We start from the raw sequence: 20,549 nt of genomic DNA on the forward strand, positions 1-20,549 counted from the left end.
ACCAAAGGATTCCTAAGTCCAGGAAAGTGGGCAAGGCTTGGTTAAGTTGGGCTGAAACCTGTGTAAGGGGCTAGCCTGCGACAAACTGAATGGAATTACCTGGGAAGGGACCAAGTGAGAATAACGTGGTAGACGTTAAGCAGTGGGCCTAGCCTGGGAAGTACTAAGAGGGCTCATAGAGGAGCTCTAAGTGAGATTAGCCTGAGCAGAGCTCCCTCAAGAGGGAGCAAGGTACGATCTGGTTATGGAGAAACTGAAGGCCATGGCTTGGAGGGGAAGCAAACATCTGGGGGATATGAAGCAGAAACCACACGGGGAGGAGCAGATCAGGCAATTGCAGTGTCAAAAGCAGAGTTGACAAGAGCCTCAAAGGGAACAGAGGGGTGAGAAGACGGGACTTTGTCTTCCATGCTGACAGGAGCCACGGAGGGATCTTAAACAGAGGAACAAAGGTGGTCAGAGGCGTGTTCCAGAAAGATCTCCCCCTTTGCGTGTGCAGTGGCTCTGAGCTGGCCTGGTGTGGAAGGGGCTGGGAGCCTGGCTTGGCAATCAGGAAGAGGAAGTCAGAGGGAGGCCCAGCATGGTGGACACTGCTTATGGCGTTAGAGGTCCTGCATACCTTCTCCTGCCACTCCCAGCACTCATGGTCTGTTTGTCACACACCCTGCTCTCCACTCCCTGGCTGAAATCTGACAGTCATCCCCACTTCTAGAGCCTAGGACAGGTCACCATGTGGCCAGAATCAGAGACTGGACGGCAGCCAACTCCCAGGTCCTGGTGCTACCAGTTACCCGTCCAGCTACCTCAGTAGTGTGATTCTTGGAAGCCAAGGTGTGCCTCGCTGACGCTTTCACCCACTGGTCTAAGTTCCACCCTCATGCACCAAGTAGAAAATGTCAGTCATAAGGAAAAGCTTACAGGTGAGCCTCGCTGCCGTAGTGTGCTTGTCAGGAAGATAGAGACTGTCAGACTCTGCCTTTATCCAAATGCTTTCCGGTTCTCTTCCAGAAAGCCTTCCTCCACACCCCTCCTCCACTTCAGAAACACCAGTTAGAGCCAGTCTTCTGAAGTCTGAAGACTTTGCCTGCAACTCTTCTTGGATTTGTTGACCTTTTCCCTCATGGCAGGTTTCGGAGTGTTTGTCTTGTCCTGAAATCTTCCCGTTCTGCTGCAAGCCAGAGCCTGAGCTTGTCTTTCCCTCACTTTGCGTGGCTGAGCTGAGACAGGCACGATACCAGCACTCAGGGGTCCCATGACCAGGCGCATACAGGAAAGAATGGACCACCTTTGAGGGTTGTGCAGGCACTGAGGTTTGCAGGGTTGAGAGAACATTGACAATGTGCACCCACCATAGCACACTGCGCATACCCACCCACGACTCCATAAACCTTCAGAGGAGGGTCCATGTCAGGGTTGTCTCTGCCACCCCAGCAAACAGTAGGCACTTAATAAGTAATTGTTTGTTGAATGGAGGTTGAAGAGATTGGCTATTATATCGGGGGTTGTGGGGAGGAGAAAGTGAGGAAAGGTTGACTGGCTAATGCAAAATATACTGGAAATACCAAACTATTGTCCTTCTGGACAGCACATTTGGCACCTCTAGTGGCTGGGTCCCAGTAGCCGCTGCCTGATGAGGAGCCCAAAGCTCACCATCATCCTCAACCTGACACCCACCTCTATTTCCCAGGGATGTCAGGCACACTGAGGGAGTGCTGAGTGTGAATTCCTGATAGGGGAAAGGAGGGACCAGATTATATCCAGGAGGAGAAGTGCTGTGTCTAAAACAGTCTAGATCGTGTCTGCACATGGGGTCTCCTGGGCAGCTTTAGAAATGTCTGATGCCCTCAAGGCCTCCCTGTCCTCTGTGCTTGCCCACTCCAGTGTCTCCTGCTCACATGACCTTCTTCATGGGATGGGGGGCATCTGGAGAGCAGGCAATGCTCTGTGCACATGGTAAACTTGGTTCACAGGTGAGGGTTCAGCGCCCAAATTGAATGAGGGGAGGCAGGGGAGATGGTTTCCCCCCACCCCTGCATGTGGAACTTCCCGATCTTTATGGTCTTCCCAGCTCCTTCCACCTAGGCTGTACTAGCCCATGGGCAATCCCAACCAGCTTTGGCTGAGTATCTTGCTCCTGAAAGTGTGAGATGTAGGAGAGGGCGGTGTGGAGGGTGTAGGTGGGGAGGGCAGGAGGGCAGTGAGGGATGTGAAGTGACTGGGCTGGGCAGGAGTTGGTCATTCTGCAGGCTTTGTGCTGAGTGGAGGCTCTGGAGACGGTAGGGGCCTCCTTCCAAGGTGCTCTGATCCACCCAAGGATGGCTTTGCCACGAGGACAGCTAACTAAGGATGCAGCATGATGGGGGAGGGCATGTCTCAGAATCCCTGCTCTTCCAAGGGCACCACCTGGAATAGTGGGATCCTTCAGGTTCCAGGAAAAACTGTGAGCCGTGTATCACTCTGAAGAAAATGAGTAAGAGACGTGTCCCTGGGAAGGACACTACAATCTTGGCAACCGGGTGGAGAAAGGGAGGTGAGGGAAGAGAACAGGCAAAATCCAGCAGACCTGAGTTACAGGAATGGAAGGAAGGCCTGTCAGTGCTATGCAGGTCAACACCAAAGAGGAGGACTGCGCTCATCTGCATGCAAGAGGAGGAGCCAGGAGTGGTGCCACTTGTCTCCTGTCAGTCATCAAACGGATTCATTCGTGCATCAACACGTGTACTGAGCACCTACCACAGGCCAGAAAGTCTGTTGGGACTGAAATAAAATGATAAACAAGACAGACAAGGAGCTCACATTCTAACGTGGTTCTGCCAAAAGAAAGACTTCTCCCTGCATTCCCAGGAGCCTGCGTCCAGAACTCAGGCATTCCCGCACCTGCCAGGTGACCCTGCTCATGGGAAGATGAGTTCCATATAAGCCCAGTCAAATGAAGACCATTGGGTGAGAGTCAGGAAATTCAGGATCTGGTTTCAAGTCTGTCTCTGGCTCACTGGGTGACCTCAGATGACACCCTCTGCTCTCAGTGCCTCAGCTGCCCCACGTCACTGAATCAGATGGCATCTAGGGGTTCACAGAGTTGTGCTGAGGATCCTGAGATCATGGCAGTGCTCTGTGCTCTCCTGTGTGCAAACTGTGCACGGCTGCTCTGGCAGCATTTATGCCCCGTCTCACATCCTCTCTGCCCACCTTTTTGCTCTGACCATTTCTGCAGTAGCCAGTTGCACCCACTTGTAGCCTGTTGGCACCTCACCTCACTTCACACCTCTTGTGCTCTGTCCCAGGGCTTCCCTGCTGCTGCCAGCAGGATAGCTGTAGGAGGCTGCCTAGACATTCAAGCACAGTTATACACACCTGGTAGGACCAGAGAGCTGACACCACTGAGGCAACCTTTGACCAGGGAGGAACAGGAGCTAGTAAGTAATAAACAAACACTCTCCTCCCCACACCCAGGGCAAGCAGTTCTGAGGGGCATTTTACATAGTTCCTCAGAAGTTCCCGAAGCAGGACTGAGCCTGGTTGCCTCCAGTGGTAACAAGCTCAATAACATACCTTGGACTGGCTTTGCCTCCATACTGTTCACCCTTCCCAGGCACCTCCCTCCTCCTACTTTCTGGGATCAACTACCTACTAATGAGCCTTTCCCTCAAGCTCTGCATTTTGGGGGAGCCCAAGCTAAGAAGTATGGCTATGTGACTCCTGGTCGTGTGACTCTGTGTGGATGGGGGTTGCTGGGGTGTCAGAGATCAGAAGCTGGGGCAAGGGGAGGGATTGCATGCTGATGCTAAATGCAGGTGCTAATCCCATTTTATTGCACTGATTGGTGCAATGGACCCTGAGTCAATGGGAAACTCTAACAGCCTGGTCCTGGGGAATCATGGAGCTTGGGAACCCCCACATGAATACCCAGTTTCCCAGATACCAAGAAAAGAAATACGGGTATTTCTCATTTGCTTCAGAACCCATAGCAGGAAGGGATGTGTTTGGCACATCAGAGAAAACTTCATGACATTCCTAAATGACCTATCTCCTTGTCTCTCTCCCTCCCCTTCTCTCCTTCCTTCTCTTCTTTCCTCTTTGTCCTTCCCTCTCCCAGCAGGGATGATGACTCAGCACTTTTCCTGACTGGCTCCCCCTGGGACACAGTTGAACCAGTTGCCAGTGTGGCCTCAGGCAAACAGCCCTTCTGTTCCTCTCTGGAGGCACCTGGGCAGGAGGGCATGTTTCCCATGAGGGTGGGCTCTGGTATGTGGACTCTTGGCCTTTGTCTTCTGGACAGCTTATCCCATGAGATAGAAGTGCTTCAGAGTAAACATCACTGCCCGGCTGGTGCCAAGGCCTGGGTATGGGCAAAGTGGAGGGAGACGGCTCAGGCTGTGGAATGTGGGCAGAGCAGGGCAGGATCAGGAGGCCTGGAAGCTGGCCATGTTCCATGCAGGCAACAGCCAGTAACGCAACCAGGGTTCTGCCCTTGGACAAACAGAACTTCTAGCTCAGCCCGCAGTTGCCAGCTAAAGACCACCTCCCCCAGCCTCCCATTCAGCTAAAGAAGGTGGGACTAGGTTTTGTGACTAGTTTTTGGCAGAGCTGTGAGCAGAAGTGATGTGTACAACTTCCAGCTAATATCTCAAAAGGAAAGGTGCGTGCCTTCCCACTCCCTTTTATCTCCTCCCACTGGCTCGATGGCAGATGTGGTGGCAGGAGCTAGCAGCTATCTTAGATCTTTAGTTGAAAGCCACATGTTGAAGGTGGAGAACAAGCTAAAACACCTGGATGCCTGATGACCTTGCAGAGCAACCCACCCGACCAGCTCTGGACCACCTTCCTGCTCAAGACCTTCATGTGACAGAGAAAGACGTTGTTGTCTTGTGTTAGCTTCTCTATTGGGAGATCTTTTTGTTGCAGTAGGCTGTTAGGGATCAGACCGGTGCTTTCTGTTCATTTCCTACCCATCCAGATAGTCAACATCATTTTGCTTTCACTTGGCAGAGACAACAGACTTCCACTGTTTGTTTCAGGCTGATTTAAAATGTCCAGCTATGGGCCACAATTTTCCTCTAGAAGGCACATGAGAAAAAGCAGGGGAGCTCCCAGCACCATCTTTCAGGTCTCAATTTATATGTCAGCTTCTTAAGACGATTTTCCAGTCAACCCAATTTAAAGTACGTTTCCCCGGACTACACTCCAGCTCAGCCCACTCATTTCCTTCACGGCTCTTAGGACAACGTGGAATTATCTGGTTCTCATCCATCTTCCACTTTAGAACACAAGCCCCATGAGGGCAGGGGCCATGTCTATTGATCCACCTAATCCCTAGTGCTTGTCACAGTATCTGACAGGGAGGAGCACTTAAACATCAAATGAGTGACGAATCTGGAAATCACTTAAAAATTCCCGTTCAGGCTTCACAAGAGTTCTTAGCACCAGGAAACTATAGAATAGCTTGATAATATTCCAAATGAAGGCTTTCTTATCCAAGAATCAAATCCCAAAAACCGTAAAGAAAAGTTTAGATATGTTACTTCATGAAAACTTAGAAGTTCCTTCCATATGGTAACAGACAATATAAATACAACTTTAGAAAAGTAAACTAATGTGACAAAGTTACAAAGAAAAGTTGCAAAGATTATTATCCACAATATATAAAGAACCCATGTGAATCAAGAAGAAAGACAAAAAACTCCATAGAAAAATAAACATAGATGATGTACAAGTCACAGAGAACAAAACAAACGTAAACACCGATGGCCAATAAGCATGTTTTTCAAACTGCAAATAGCTTAAATACCCAATGATAAGAAAATATTTAAAGAAATTATAGTACATCCATATTACAGAATATCATGAAGCCATGGTTAGGAATGAGATGCATTTTGATTACTTGAGAAAAGCAAAAACAAATATAGATAGGATCCCATATGTAAGAATACAGACAGACATATGTACATATGAATGTAGAGGGAAAAGTCTGAAAGAATGCACACCAAACTATTCTGTGTCAGGAAAAGCTGTAGGATTGGTCAGGGCAGGGAGGCGTGGGCTACGTGAAGCGGGATTTTTACTGTTCACTCGACAGACTTTTCTAGTGTTGAGAATCCCTTACCGTGACCATACCTTCACCTATTACTTGTATAATTCTGAAAACTATTCTTAAAAACAACAGAAAATGGATGGAAGTCACCTAGCAAAATTCTTGGTATCTAGCATTAATAGTAGCCAGAATCAAGCACAAAAGATATGAAAATCTCCCACAGTTATCAAGAAACAGGTCTAGGTGACGCCTCCTGTAGGCCCATTGTCAACCTAAAAACAAGAAACTGGTTTAAGAGACAAAGTGTTTATCTGGGATCAAAGAAGTACAATTCAGAGTCCACAGATTTGGGCAGCAATCAAACAGAGTCCCACTGGGGAGCAAAAACCAGTGGTTTTTAAAGACAAAAAAGGAATGTTTGCATAATGCGTTTACAAAGAATTTTCATTAGTGTTGGCAGCAGAACACTAATCTTCGCTAAACAGGATTGTTGCTAAGGCTATCACTAAGCAAAAGCTTTTTTACTGTGGAAATTTACAAGTGTTCTTGCAAATTCCTTGGAATATTTGTGGTTTGGCCCAGTTCGAAAGTTCACAGCTCCACTCAGTGAGGACATCCACAGGTCCTACTTCCTTAATGGCCTCCCAGCTCCAGTTTAAAACACCTTGACATAAGAGACTCCATTTTATTTCACCCTTCACACTGTGTTTTTGGATAACATGCAGCTGCACAGAGACCCCATCCCACCCCCTAGCCCTCCCACCACACTTTGATTCCTCTCCATTTTCTTGGACCATTTGATGTAATTTAACTTGAAAACACAGTATTTACAATCATTGTACCCTGGGCTCTAACATTAGAGACTTTCTTCAGGTGCAAGTGGACCCCATGCTTGGGCTTGAGGATAATCTGGAGCAAGAACACAAGAGTGCTGGTGGGGTCTGGAGTCACCTTAAAGAGGAGCAGAATCAAAGCAATGGACAGCTTTAACCCAGCCATGGCAAAATGCTGCCTGACGCAGTTCCTGCACACAGCGAGGGAAAGAAAGAGATACTTGAAGAAATGCTGTTTCTCCTGACTCTTTAAGGAGATACTAGAACAATTGGGATGTTAACAGTAAAGCAACAGTTTCACAGTAAATGCCATGGAAACTTCTGGACTTTGGACAATTGTTCCCTGCAAGAATGTGAGCTGGGAGCCTCCAACATGACGCCCTCCACGAACAAGGTGGTACTTGGATTTGTTCGTAGATTGTGTCTCCTTGTGTCTCCTGTGAGGATCTAATGGAAAACATCATGCCTATAGTTGACAACACTGCATTGTATAGTTCAACTTTGCTAGGAAAGTAGAACTTAAATGTTCTCACACACACACAAGAAGATAAATATGTGAGTTGAAGGATGTATTAATTAACTAGTGGGGGAGATTCTTTCACAATTTATATGTACATCAAATCACCACAATGTACGCTTTAAATATCTTAGTATTTTATACATATATTATACCTCAGTAAACTGAAATTAAAAAGGAAAAGAATTGTTTCTCCTGCGTTGGGGGAGGCGGGGGGGCTGCGTTGAGCCTACGAGCAACACCTTACACTGTGAGTGCAGGGGGTTTGCCACCCCAAAATGTGTCTCTTTGGCTTGAGGACTATTTTAGGCTGATTATTTTAAGAACAAAAGACTAAGGAAGAAACTCTGAACTTCCCTCTAACTGCCTCAAAGAATTTAAGACAGAAGGCCTGTCTCAGGAAGGAGCTATCGCCATTGAGAACTATAGTATAATGTGAACTAGGCGTGGTAGACAGGGAGGAACCTAGCAAGGCCCATTGGATCAAAGTCCTCTCTGTGTCCTATTGACTCTAGATGGCCCAACAACTTTTGTTTACCAAATATGAACTCTTACCATCTTCCTGTAAATGCCTCCTTTCTCCTTTGAAAATCCAGACCCCTGCCCCTTTTCCCTAGTCCAGAATGACATATATTCCACATTTTGCCTGACTGTCTTTAGAATTTTTCACACTTATGTAAATTTGCTGTTCCCAAATATTTGACCGTTTGATTTTCTCCTGTTAACCTGCCTTATGTCATTTTAATTGTTCAAAAGTTCATAATTTGTCCATAAGGACCAAGAGGGGAAAGGGGGAATTTTCCCCTCGCTCACATGGGAGAGCTTTCTGAAGCACGGCTGTTCAGGATGTGATAGAGAAGGGCTTTGTCCTTTGTGAAACTAACTGGACCTTTCAAGGGTTCAAATAGGCACCAAGATCGGCCTCAAGGTCAGGTGAGAAGATGGGGTTCCGTGGAAGAGTTTATAGAGCTGAGGGGCTAAAGCGAGAAAGCTGTTCCCAAGTAAACATTGTTGTGTTTTTTCAACAATTTCACATTGTCCTCACCTTGGTCCAGCTAAAAACGGTAAGAAGGAGTGGGGGTGTCTCTGATCAGAATCGTTCCAAGGGAAACTCAAGGACTCAAAGACCAGAAAGGAGAGGGCAACCCACCACCATATCCAGAACACCATTAACACATTTCGAAAGCTATTACTTAGCACTGATGAACAAAAATATACTGTGAGCCATATATGTAATTTCCAGTGTTCTGGAAGCCACATTTTAAAAAGGCAAAATTAATGTTAATGGTAGAATTTATTTTACAGAAAATAGCATCATTCTGTACCTGCGGGCCCTCCAGGACCAATTCAATGACACCAACTTATCAACAGAGTGATTAAGAATTGTCTTTCAGGAAATCTGCAAAGTCACATAGCCAGAGCATGCACATAAGAGTAAATCCTGAACTGAAATGACTGTGGAACCAAAGATCCTCCTTCCCATGGGACCCAAGGATGAGACACGACCGACATTTGAAAGTTGGACTGTTATCAGAAGCGAGAGTTTCCTCCTTCAGGAAGATTCAGTGTTAAAATTCATTTCCGACCTAATCAAAAATGGTTAGAACCCTGTCATAAAAGTTTAGATCCTCATCATGTGTTTAGAACCCTCTCAGAAATGTCTAAAACCTTACCATACACGCTAGAGGCCCACCAATCGAGACCTGTCCTGCCAGCATTTCCGTGTGCCAGCCTGTTCTTGGTAACCTCTTAAATTTCACCCCAAACCCTGAATTGGGGAGACAGGTCTGAGGGCACGTGCCCCCTGCCTCCCTGCAGATTGATCTCACAGACTGAAGCTGATCTCTTCTCCCAAAGGCTGATGCCATAATTAATTGGCTGCTTATGTGCATCAGGCAAGAGAACCCCAATTTTTTGTGGTAACAGCTCCAACATGAACTCAATATAAATAGTTACTAAGGAAATATTTCAAACTTTCAGCACTACATCTTCAAAATCCAGTGTGTATTTTACATCTCCAGAACATCTCAGTTCTGACTAGGCACTTTTCAAGCACTCAATAGCCTTATGTGGCTAGCGGCTACCACACTGCACAGAGCAACTCTAGACCTACAGACCTTGTCTGGCCTCCCGAGGGACTAGTCCGCTACCCAGACTAAGTAGGGGGAAAGGAGAAATACAACGGCCAGTGGAGTTATGTTCACGTTGGAGGTAAGAGGGCGCTCACTTAGAAGCCAAGCCGAAATGATTATGTGATCTGTTGTTACTGAGACACACGGTCCAACTTCCCATTACATGTAATAGATCTTAAACCCTAGCAGCTTGTGTAACAGGAAGTCTCTACATTTTGTGAGTGTTCAGTTTCAAGAAATTGGATGAAGGAACTGAGGTATGCTGGACACATCTTCTTGTCTCAAGATCCTCTCTCCTTCCTTTCCCACTCTGCTCTGGGCTCCAGCAAGCTGACCCACACAATTTCCTGTTGGGTTTAGCCAATAATAGACAGTAATAGGCTATCTGGAGGGTGGGAGGAGAGAGTGTTTGGGTTATCTATTCCCTGTGCCCCACCCTTCCAGGCTGCCTGTAGTTGGCTGCATGTTCTACTGAAGCCACAGCTCCTGTCTGATGGCCTTTCCCAGCAGCAGTCTCTCTCCAGGTTCGTGACCCTCTCTCCCATGTCCCATCAGGCCTACAAGTGGTAAGCACTCATTAACTTGAAAAGCCTCAAAACGAGTTTATTCAGGAATAGCTGAATGAATTGCAGTTAGGGATGATCATGCTATGGCGAACCCTGGGCAAATTCAACAAACAGAGATCAGGAGCTGCCTTTATAGAGAAAAATGGGGAGTAGGGGAGGGCTGTTCTAAAGCAAAGTCCATTGGGGGAAATCAACAGTGCACGGCAGCAATGCCTTCTCCTTGTCTGAGCTACAGCATTTCTCATTGTCTGGGCTGTGGCCACGTGGCTAGAGAAATCGTCCTTCAGTAGTAAAGTAGTTCAACTTCCTGTCCAAGATGCAAGCATCCCTCTCTTCCCCTTTGGTGTAATTGATGATGTGTGATAGGGCATGAGAGCTCCCCCTAAGGCCTTCCCGGCTGCAAGTAAGTTAAGGTTTCTTTAATTAATTTCCACAGACTTCAGCAGTTATTTGCTCCATTTTCCTTTTCCTGAACACTACCCAGACCTTTCTAAATAGAAATTTGAGGAGAATTTCCTTTATGAAATTCTCCTCAAATTGCCCAGCTTGAGAGTGTCATCAGATTCCTACCAGAATCCTGATTGTTACATCCAGCAAAGGGAGTTTGTGTTGCCTGAATTACTGTTGAGTCGACAGTCTGGTTGATATCTAGGTAAGTGCTTGGTAGAGCTCGTCGAGTAAATGACTCATGTACAGACTGCAGCAACTTAGAGAAGCTCGTGTGACATTATGGCAATCTGTTCATTCAAAGCAAAGGCAAAGTAGGAATAGGGGAAGAGGACAGTTTTCCTTTGGTGGCAAAGTTTTACATTTTTGGTTTTTATGTTTATTTTTCTTGGTTTTGTGTCATGGGCCACTTCTATGCATAACTAACAAAAAGTGAATTGCACAGCATTAGTTCTTTGAAGTGCTTCCATGTCAGACAGTCATGCCTTTGACTTTTCCCAGATGGCAGAGTCGTGGTGAAGACCCCAAATACTGTGAACCACAGTTATTCCTGGAAAGAAAGGAAATAAAGAGATTTCAGGAGAAGGGGCAAGTTGTGGGCTGCTGTTATACGGCTCTTCAGTAAGACTTTTCTTCTTGAAGGGAAAGAGGAGGGTCCTGGCACAGCCCTGTGTGCTGTAGCCGATGCCAGCAGTGAAGGACCCACGGGAACATGAGCCTTGGTGCCACCTCAGTAGTCAGAGCAATGATCTATTTAATGCATGATTCTAGCTTAAGGACCTATTGGTATCATGTCAAAACTGTAACCCAGACTTAGATTTTCTGCTACCTCTAGAAATTACTTATATATCTATTAATGGACCATAAAGCACCCACTGGAGACAGTCTGGGTGCATAAGAACCAAATCATAATTCCATCGTGCAGATCCAATGACAGTTTCTGTTGGTGCTGTTCATATATGGAACCTGGGGAATTTGGGCAAATAGCTGAAGGGAGATTATTTTTAAAGACAGAGGAGAGAGAATTTGAGGATTATCTGGTTACCAAAAGTAACTCTGGTAAATTACTGCTTCATCTGTCAACAAAGTGAAAGTCAGTGACACGCTGTTGGTGTTTACTACAAGCCATCCTGTCAGCTTGTTTCCAAGGGTAAGAGTCAACAGAACACTGACTCACATGAGTGAAGGCCGTCTCATGTGACCCCTCTGCCTCCCACTCCTTCTGCTCAGAAACCTGTGTTCTTCTGAAGAGCACTGGGCTCTGGGAGAGGGACCTCTGTGCAAGTTCTAGCTCTGCTCATCTGCACGTTGGGGTCCCCAGTGGGTTTTGGACACAGCGAAACTATTTGAAAGTGCTTTGTAAACTACCAAGCACTGTACAGTGTCTGCTAACATCATGTTCAAAGGGGGAAAAAATGAGGGAATTTGTTTGAAGGCTGTCTGTAAACTATTAAGTGCTACACACTTATAAGGGTGATATTAATAAGATGAAGCCAGTGACCCTCCTCGGGTCCTTGAGATAAAGACAATGGTGCTCCTCTGCCATGAAGTCTCCCCTGTGTCTCAAACTCAGCCTAACAAGAACGAACTGAGAAACAGTGTCCCAAAATGGAAGAAAGCCTGGGTTGGGATTCTGGCAACACCGGTTCCGGGCAGAGCTTTGCTGCAAATGCTGTGTGCCTTCGGGGAAATCTCCGAAACCCACCTGATCAAAACATTAGCCACTGAGCTCTTAACAGGTGCCCAACCCTAAGCCAGCTGTCCTTAGGATTGTCTTTTGACTCCTCTGAGAGTTGAGAAACCTGCTGGCCTTCGTCACTTTGGTCCCGAGGATCCCACAGTCTCCAGGAACTGCTTAGGGAAAGAATACAAAGACCTGCAGGCAAGGAGCATCCACCTGGGAAGGTAATGGGTTTGCTGAGTTCCCTGCAAAGGGATGGGACTGGAGGGCCAATCGCAGTGACTCCTTGATGCACAATAGTGGACAAAAACTCACCCAGCTGGTCCCTGTGAAGGGACAAGGGAGGGAAGGAGGGGGATTTGGACCCCACCACCAGTTAATAATTTGGATATTATTTTTCTATTTGATGTTGGTTCCTGGTATATATCCTTCTCAGATTAAAGCTATTTTGCAATTGGCTTATGTAACAGAATATTAAAATAAGCCTCTCTCTGCCTCAGATCACTTGAGGTCCCAGAGGAAGAGAAAACAAACAGGTGCCAACTATCCTCACTATAATGTGAGGTGGGTGCTAAACTAACAGTGAAGGATTTGCTTAAGGAGATTTCTGAAAACCAGTTTTGCCACCTTAGCTCATCACGTAAATCAAGAATGTGTAAGGATTGAAAAGAGGAGGCTTAAGAGTTTTCAGAGAAAATAAAAGCATCCTTGAAAAAGAATTGTTGGAAAGCCAAGTGCCAAGGAAAATGGAGGAGGGTGCTCCACCCCCCCCAACCATGAAGCAAAGCTGGGCTTCAGAAGGGTCACTTGATGACCTGACAAGTGCTCCCTAGAGTTTGGAGGGATAGGACTGATAGTAAAGCTGTGACACAGAACAGACAGAGAGGCAGGGGAGAGCCAAGGGCAAGGCAGGAATGCCCCAGTGTGTCATGTGGGCCAATGAACCCACAGGAGAGAGAGCTCTGGAACCAGCTTGAGAGGAACTCTGACCTAGGACAAGAATTTCCTTGCCCCATGAATCACCATGGCAAAGTCCCAGTGAGGGAATCTTCAAGAATCCCATGGACACTCCCAAAAAGAGTAAAAGGAAGCACTGACTATCCACTAAGCTCAGGGGGCAAGATCACGACAGTACAAGCTCCTTTCTCCTTATCCTCAGTCCCTTCTGGGACCATTTCTACAAGGGTCAGAAACAGCAGCTACTGGGCAGGGCACGAGCTCATCAGTAAGAAGCCAACCACAACCCCTCTCCCACCGCTGGCTTCCAGACCCAAAGATGTACCGAGCTGGGTGGAGGGAGATGCTCCAAGTGAGTGAGAACTTGAGGTTTTTATTATGACGCTGGTCCAGACGGCCTAGTTACTGTAATGAGACTGCTCTTGTGCTTTCAATGGATGGGAACTCTATGAGATTAGCCCAAGACTACATCTCCGAGATTTAAAGAACTTGCCGTGCACAGCAAGGTGAAGTGCCAGTGAGAGAAGAGTAAAGTTTTTATTTACATCCTGGCTGGTCAGATTGGTTCAATAAGATGACTGCATGTATTCAGTCTATTTGCTTTCTTGTATTTCTTTTCTTTTTCTCCCCAAAGCCCCCCGGTACATAGTTGTGTATTTTTAGCTGTGAGTCCTTCTAGTTGTGGCATGTGGGATGCCACCTCAGCATGGCTTGACAAGCAGCGCCATGTCAGCGCACAGTACTCAAACTGGAGAATCCCTGGGCTGCAGAAGCGGTGCGCGTGAACTCAACCACTCAGCCACGGGGCCAGCCCCTGCTTTATTGTATTTCTATTCGCTTTTCCGATGCTTATTTTGAATGCAGACTTTGGCCATTAATTAATGTGAAATTTTAATTTTGAACTCTTTCCTCCTTAAGCCCAAAATAAAAAGAATACTTCTGCTTAGCCTGTCACTTTGCACATTTAAGAAAAACAGTGTTGTCCATCTCAGCCCTGGTACAAAAAGAAGACAGGAATTTGAACCCAAAGCAGAAAGGGGCTGACGAGGAGCCAAATGGAGACCGTGAACAGCTTTCCAGCTTTTCCAGAAATTGCTCTTTGCAGTGTGGTTTTATTATCTGTTGAAAAAAACTATAAGTTCTCAGAATGCTATGCAGAAATTTCATTAAATGTAACTATAAGGCCATATTGTGGAATAAAAACATTTTATTCTCTAAAATATTATTGCGATTCTCTCCTTACAACAAATGGTAGGCAACAGAGCCTCTGGACTTTGCTTTCATCCCTGGCAACATCAGTGTGTATCATTTAGCACGATGTTCAAAGTCCAAAGCCAATCCCGACGAGCGAACAAGGGGATGGGAGAGAATGTCCATGATGAGGCTTAAATGATGCAGATACTCACTCCAGTCCCTCAGAAGAGGAGCCCACTTGAGCCAAACCATTCAAACTCTAAATGCAAGTCTAGGGAGCAAACCCCATTTCCAATGCACCCGAGCCTGGGTAAAAGAAAGAAATAGGGCATTTCACATGTCACTGATTAGAAAAACAATGAAACAGACAACGTAAGGATAAATGAACTTCTTTTGCAAAAGCAAAAGGATAATTTGGGGCCCTCTAGAAAAAAAGCAGAATGGTAGTCCACCTCTTCTGCTTCCACATACACATATCTTCATCACTATGGTTACCAGGTACAAGAGGAAAGAAGGAGGAGAACTAGGATGAAATGCTTAGGGATGCAGATCTCACCAGGTAATAGAGGACCTGTCTCTCAGGATGCTCCTGATCTCCTCCCGGCATCTCTGCTGATGCTCAGGGTTCAGAGCCAGGTGGTAGAGGAGCCAGGACATGCCCCCCGTCGTGGTGTGCTGCCCTGCCAACAGGAACGTGTTCACCTTGGACTGCAGGTCAGTGTCTGAGAGGTTTTCGGCCTAGAAAGTACAAGAGAGAGATTTTTACGCAATGTCAGTTTATAGATGTTTGGAACCCCGATCAAAATAATGGTTTTAGGGAAAAAACTAGAGTTTCAAATGAGAGTTTCCATTTTAATTCAGTTCAACAAATATATAATATGAGCCACACTCTGCCCACAGCATAACTGAGAACAAAGTTAGATAAGGAAAGCAGGCCTTGCAAAGAGTTCCTCCACTCATCCTGCCCAATTTGTCCAGATTTTCCAGCACCTCCTCCTCAGGATTTTTCCAGCTTACCCGGTGACCCATTCTCCTGTGCTTCCCGGCACTACCATGTGTCATCATGACAATTCTGTCAAATCAGTAAAAAACTTATTCTTCTCTGACTCCCTCTAGTGTCAGAGTACAGAATTCTGTTTACCTCAAACTGTATAGAACCAATCCATCAGGTCAGAAGTACTGTCAAATTTAGGTCATCAATTTTGCTTATGTCTCTCCTCCTCCCAACTCATCCACCTACTCACACAATTAACTAGACACCTGAGCAGGCTCAGAAATTTGAAACATTTATCTGGCCAGAAGGGACAACATGCAGAAAATCCTGGTACTTCCTCTTTGAGTGCTATCCTGCCTCTTCTTATCCTTGAGGGATTATTTTTCCATCCTGGATTACCTTTTCTGGGGTAGAATAATAATTCCCCATTAGCAAAGTGATAGCAAAGTCAATCAAAGTAAAATCAATTACAGAGCAAGCTACGGCCCATAAATAGCTTCCAATATTGCCTAATGTCCTGGGAGGATATTACACTTAAATAGATGTAATTTTTGCAGATGTTTATTTTCCCATCAAATGATAACCTTTGATCAAAGCTAAAGACAACCACAACAGACCAAAAATACACTTCATATAACTAGGTAGGCAATATTATGAAGATGATTTCAAATTTAGGTGCAAGTGAAAAATCATTCTATTCTTTCTAAGGCTAATATCTCGTTTTCATGGAAAAGTAATCAAATGAAATGGAGTGAAACGGAATACAGGAAAAGATAGGCCAACATGTGTATAACTGAAAGAGCTAAACGAAAAGACAAAAATATGCAACACGATATTTGAAACCTTCAAGAAAACTGTCTAGAAATAAGAGAAAATTCAAATCTACATGTTCAAGGGTTCACCCTATGCCTGGAAACATTGGAACAGAATAACCAATTCCAATATACATCCTAGTAAAACTATTCAATGTTAAAGACAGAGAAAAGAAAATCCTCATAGACTCCAGAAAAAAAAAAAGACCCAATTTCTTTTAAGGGTAAGAAAGTTAGGCTAGCATCTTGCTTCTCAAGAACAATAAAGAAATCAATCAAGATTAGAGCATTTTCAAGAAACTCAAGGAAATGTGTGAAATAAGTATTTTTATAGCCAGCAGTATTGTCCTCCAAGTATCAAGTGTACTGAAAAACAGTTGTCAACTTGCATGAACTCAGAAAATACTATACTCACGAGCTCATCCTCAGGAATCCATACTGGATAAGCTTCATCCAACCAAGAGAGGAATGGAAAAGTTTCATAGATTTAATTCTACATCTCAGACTAAAACAAGGGTAGGGACATGCACTTAAGAATAACACATAAACATTGAAAGTGAGAATAACGCAACCAAAAGTCGGAGGAGTATAGGAAAAAAAGGGGGAAGTAGAATAAGAAACCTAATAGTTTTCCAGGTGAGAAATGAAAATCACAAGATGTCATTGAAAGCTGACAGACCATCAGCCACAGTCCCCAAAGGACAAATACTGTATGGTTCCACAAACACGACGTAACGAAGTACCTAGTCAACTTCATAGACAGAAAGTAGAACAGGGGTTGCCAGGGGCTGAGGGGGGAGTGGAATGAAGAGTTATTGTTTGGTGGGTATGGAGCTTCAGTTTTGCAAGACGAAAAGAGTTCTGGAGATGGACGGTGGTGATGGTTGTACAGCAATGTGAATGTACTTAGTAGCACTGAACTGTACACTTCAAAAAGGTGAAGATGGTAAATGTTATGTTGTGTGTATTTTATCACAATATAAAGTACTGATCAACCAGATAGCAAAAGATTAAATAAGGAAAAGTGGGATTAAGGATCTATGAAATGACTAAATACTACAATCGACATAGAACAAAAATATAAACCTTCTTAAATGTCAAAAGGTATTACATTTAGAAAGAGCAAAGAAGACATACCATGTAGAAAAAAAAACACGGCACATTGGGTAGAGTAATGTCCCCCCAAAACTCATGTCCACCCAGAACCTGCGAATGTAGCCTTATTTGGAAATAGGGTCTTTAAAGATGTAATCAAGTTAAGATGATGCCGTGTTGGATTAGGGTGGGTCCTAATACAATGACTGGTATCCATTGAAAAAGAGGGAAATTTGGACACAGACACTGCTATATGCTGAATGCTCCTGCCCTCCCAAAATTCATAGGTTGGAACCTAATACCCAATATGATGCTATTTGCAGGTGAGATATTTGCATAGTGATTAGGTCATGAGGACACAGCCCTCATGAATGGGATTAGTGCCCTTATGGGACCTCAGGGAGCTCCTTCACCCCTTCTGCCATGTGATGACACAGCGAGAAGTCAGCCAGCTAAGAACTGGAAGCAGACCCTCATTGGACACCAAATCTACTGCTAACTTGATCTTGGACATCACAGACTCCAGAATTGTGAGAAATGAACATTTGTTGTTTATAAGCAACCCAGTCTGTGGTATTCTGTTACAGCAGCCCAAATGGACTAAGATAGACACACAGAGGGAAGACAACCACAGGAAGACAGAGACAGAAACGAGAGTGAAACAGCTGCAAGCCAAGGAATGCCAAGGATCACCTGCAACCACCAGAAGGCAGGAAGAGGCGAGGAAGGATTCTTTCCTAGAGCCTTCAAGAGGGATCATGCTCCTGCCAACACCTTGATTTTGGACACCTAGCCTCCAGGACTGTGAGAGAATGAACTGTTGTTGTTTTAAGCCACCAAGTCTGTGGTTACTCGTTATAGAAGCCCTAGGGAACTAACACGAAAACTAATTATAACACAATACACACAGTAAAACATAATAATATGACAACGTTGACACTAAACGTCAGTCATTTCAATAAATAAGAATGAGAGTGATTTGCTTACTAAACTAAAAAGGTTTTCAGGGGCCAGCCCAGTTGCCTAGTGGTTAAGTTTGGCGTGCTCCACTTCAGCACCCAGGTTTGGATGCTGGGGAAGCACCTACACCACTCATCAGCCATGCTGTGGCAGCAACCCACATACAAAACAGAGGAACATTGGCACAGAAGTTAGCTCAGAGCAAATCTTCCTCACCAAAAAAAAAGAAAATGATTTTCAAATTGGCCCAAGAAGCAAAACCCAACTATGGGCTACGTAGAAGAAAAACACATAAAAGTAATTCAAATGGCTAAAAATAAAGGCACAGATATACCAGGCAAGCATAGATGACAAGATGACAAGAAAGCTGGGGTTGGAATCCTGAAATCAGACAAAGTAGAATTTGATCAAAACCTCATTAAACGACATCAGTTTTTAATGCTAAAAGTCATGAAATCACAAGATACAATAGTTATGATCAAATACACGCACTACAGACACAGCAGTACCTATTTAAAGCAGAAACCACAGATGATGGAAGAAAAAGCAGGCAGAATCACACTAATAATAGGAGCCTTTAACATACCACTCTCAGGACATGACATGTCAAGTTCAAGAAAATAAGATATGGAAGATCAACAAAATAATATCACACAACAGATGGGGAGAAATATCAAGCACCATTCCTAATACCAGAAAATATATCTTCTTCTCAAGAATACGTGGAAAATTTACAAAAATTCACCATACAGTAAATCAAAGAAAACATTACTAACTTCCATAAAGGGGAAATCGTACAAACAATGCTTTCTAATTGCAATGCAATAAAAGTAGAAATTTTTAAAAATAAAAAAACCTTTCCACATAGAAATTTTTAGGCCTTCTATTAAATATCTTTGGAATAAAAAGGAAATAAAACAGAAAATACAGAATTTATGAAAAAATAATGAAGAGATTGCTTATCAAAATAAAAAGGATATAGGGGCTGGCCCCGTGGCCGAGTGGTTAAGTTCGCGCGCTCCGCTGCAGGCGGCCCAGTGTTTCGTCGGTTCGAATCCTGGGCGCGGACATGGCACTACTCATCAGACCATGCTGAGGCAGCGTCCCACATGCCACAACTAGAGGAACCCACAACGAAGAATACACAACTATGTACCGGGGGGCTTTGGGGAGAAAAAGGAAAAAATAAAATCTTTAAAAAAAAAAAAATAAAATAAAAAAATAAAAAAAAAAAAAAATAAAAAGGATATATTTAATCAGTGAACAAAACAAAAAATCATAGCCTTAAAAACACACAGCAATAAAAAAAACATATAGCAATAAAACATAGAAGATCCACCCTAAAATTCATATGGTATGTCAAGGGACCTCAAATAGCCAAAACAATCTTGAAAAAGAAGAACAAAACTGGCAGAGTTTTGTAATTTAAAATTTTGTAATTTCAAAACTTACTACAGACCTACACTAATCAAAACAGTGTGCTACTGGTACATGGACAGACATATACTATATATGAATAGAATATATGTATAGAATAGAGAACCCAGAAATAAATCCTGGCGTAGATGGTCAAATGAATTTTCACAAGCGTGTCAAGACTATTCAATGGAGAAAGGACAATCTTTTCAACAAATGATTCTGGGAAAACTGGACATCCACAGGCAAAGGAATAAAGTTGGACTCTTATCTCACACCATATACAAAACTGACTCAAAATAGATCAAGGATCTAAATGTAAGACCTAAAACAATAAAACTCTTAGAATAAAACATAGAACAAAAGCTTCAGGACATTGGATTTGGCAAGAATTTCTTGGGTATCACACCTAAGGCACAGGTAACAAAAGAAAAAATAAACAACTTGAGCTTTGTGAAAATTAAACATCTTCTGCATGACAAGACAGTATCGACAGAGCAAAAAGGCAACCCACAGAATAAAGAAAATGTATGCAAATCATATATCTGATAATGGATTAATATCCAGAATACATAGAAAACTTCTAAAATGCAACAACAAAAAAACAAACAACCCCATTCACAAACAAGCCAAGGACTTGAATAGACATTGCTCCAAAGAAGATCACAAAAATGGCCAATAAGTACGTGCAAAGATGCTCAACACCACTGATCATTAGGGAAATGCAAATCAATACTACAAAGAGATACCACCTCACACCCATTAGGAAGGCTATCATCAAAAAAAGAACTGTAGACAAAGATGTGGAGAAATTGGAACACTTGGCACACTATTGGTGAAAATACAAACTGGTACGGACACTGTGAAAAACAGTATGACAGTTCCACAAAAAATTAAAAATAGAATTTTCATAT

At 44.1% G+C, this 20,549-nt stretch overlaps 1 protein-coding gene across 1 annotated transcript in view; it reads right to left on the minus strand.

Moving 5' to 3' along the window:
• Window positions 1-326: 326 nt before the first annotated feature.
• The window catches only part of LOC102148233 (cytochrome P450 4B1-like), a 72,715-nt gene continuing 52,492 nt past the window's right edge, over window positions 327-20,549 (minus strand). Inside the window, exons 6-9 of the mRNA XM_070247352.1 lie at window positions 16,580-16,588; window positions 14,915-15,096; window positions 12,403-12,533; window positions 327-433 (exon numbers count right to left, since the gene is read on the minus strand). Coding sequence (XP_070103453.1) covers window positions 327-433; window positions 12,403-12,533; window positions 14,915-15,096; window positions 16,580-16,588 — 429 coding nt within the window. The remainder of the gene's footprint in view (window positions 434-12,402; window positions 12,534-14,914; window positions 15,097-16,579; window positions 16,589-20,549) is intronic.

Source organism: Equus caballus, chromosome 2 (genome assembly GCF_041296265.1).
Source record: "Equus caballus isolate H_3958 breed thoroughbred chromosome 2, TB-T2T, whole genome shotgun sequence".
Taxonomy (NCBI): domain Eukaryota; kingdom Metazoa; phylum Chordata; class Mammalia; order Perissodactyla; family Equidae; genus Equus; species Equus caballus.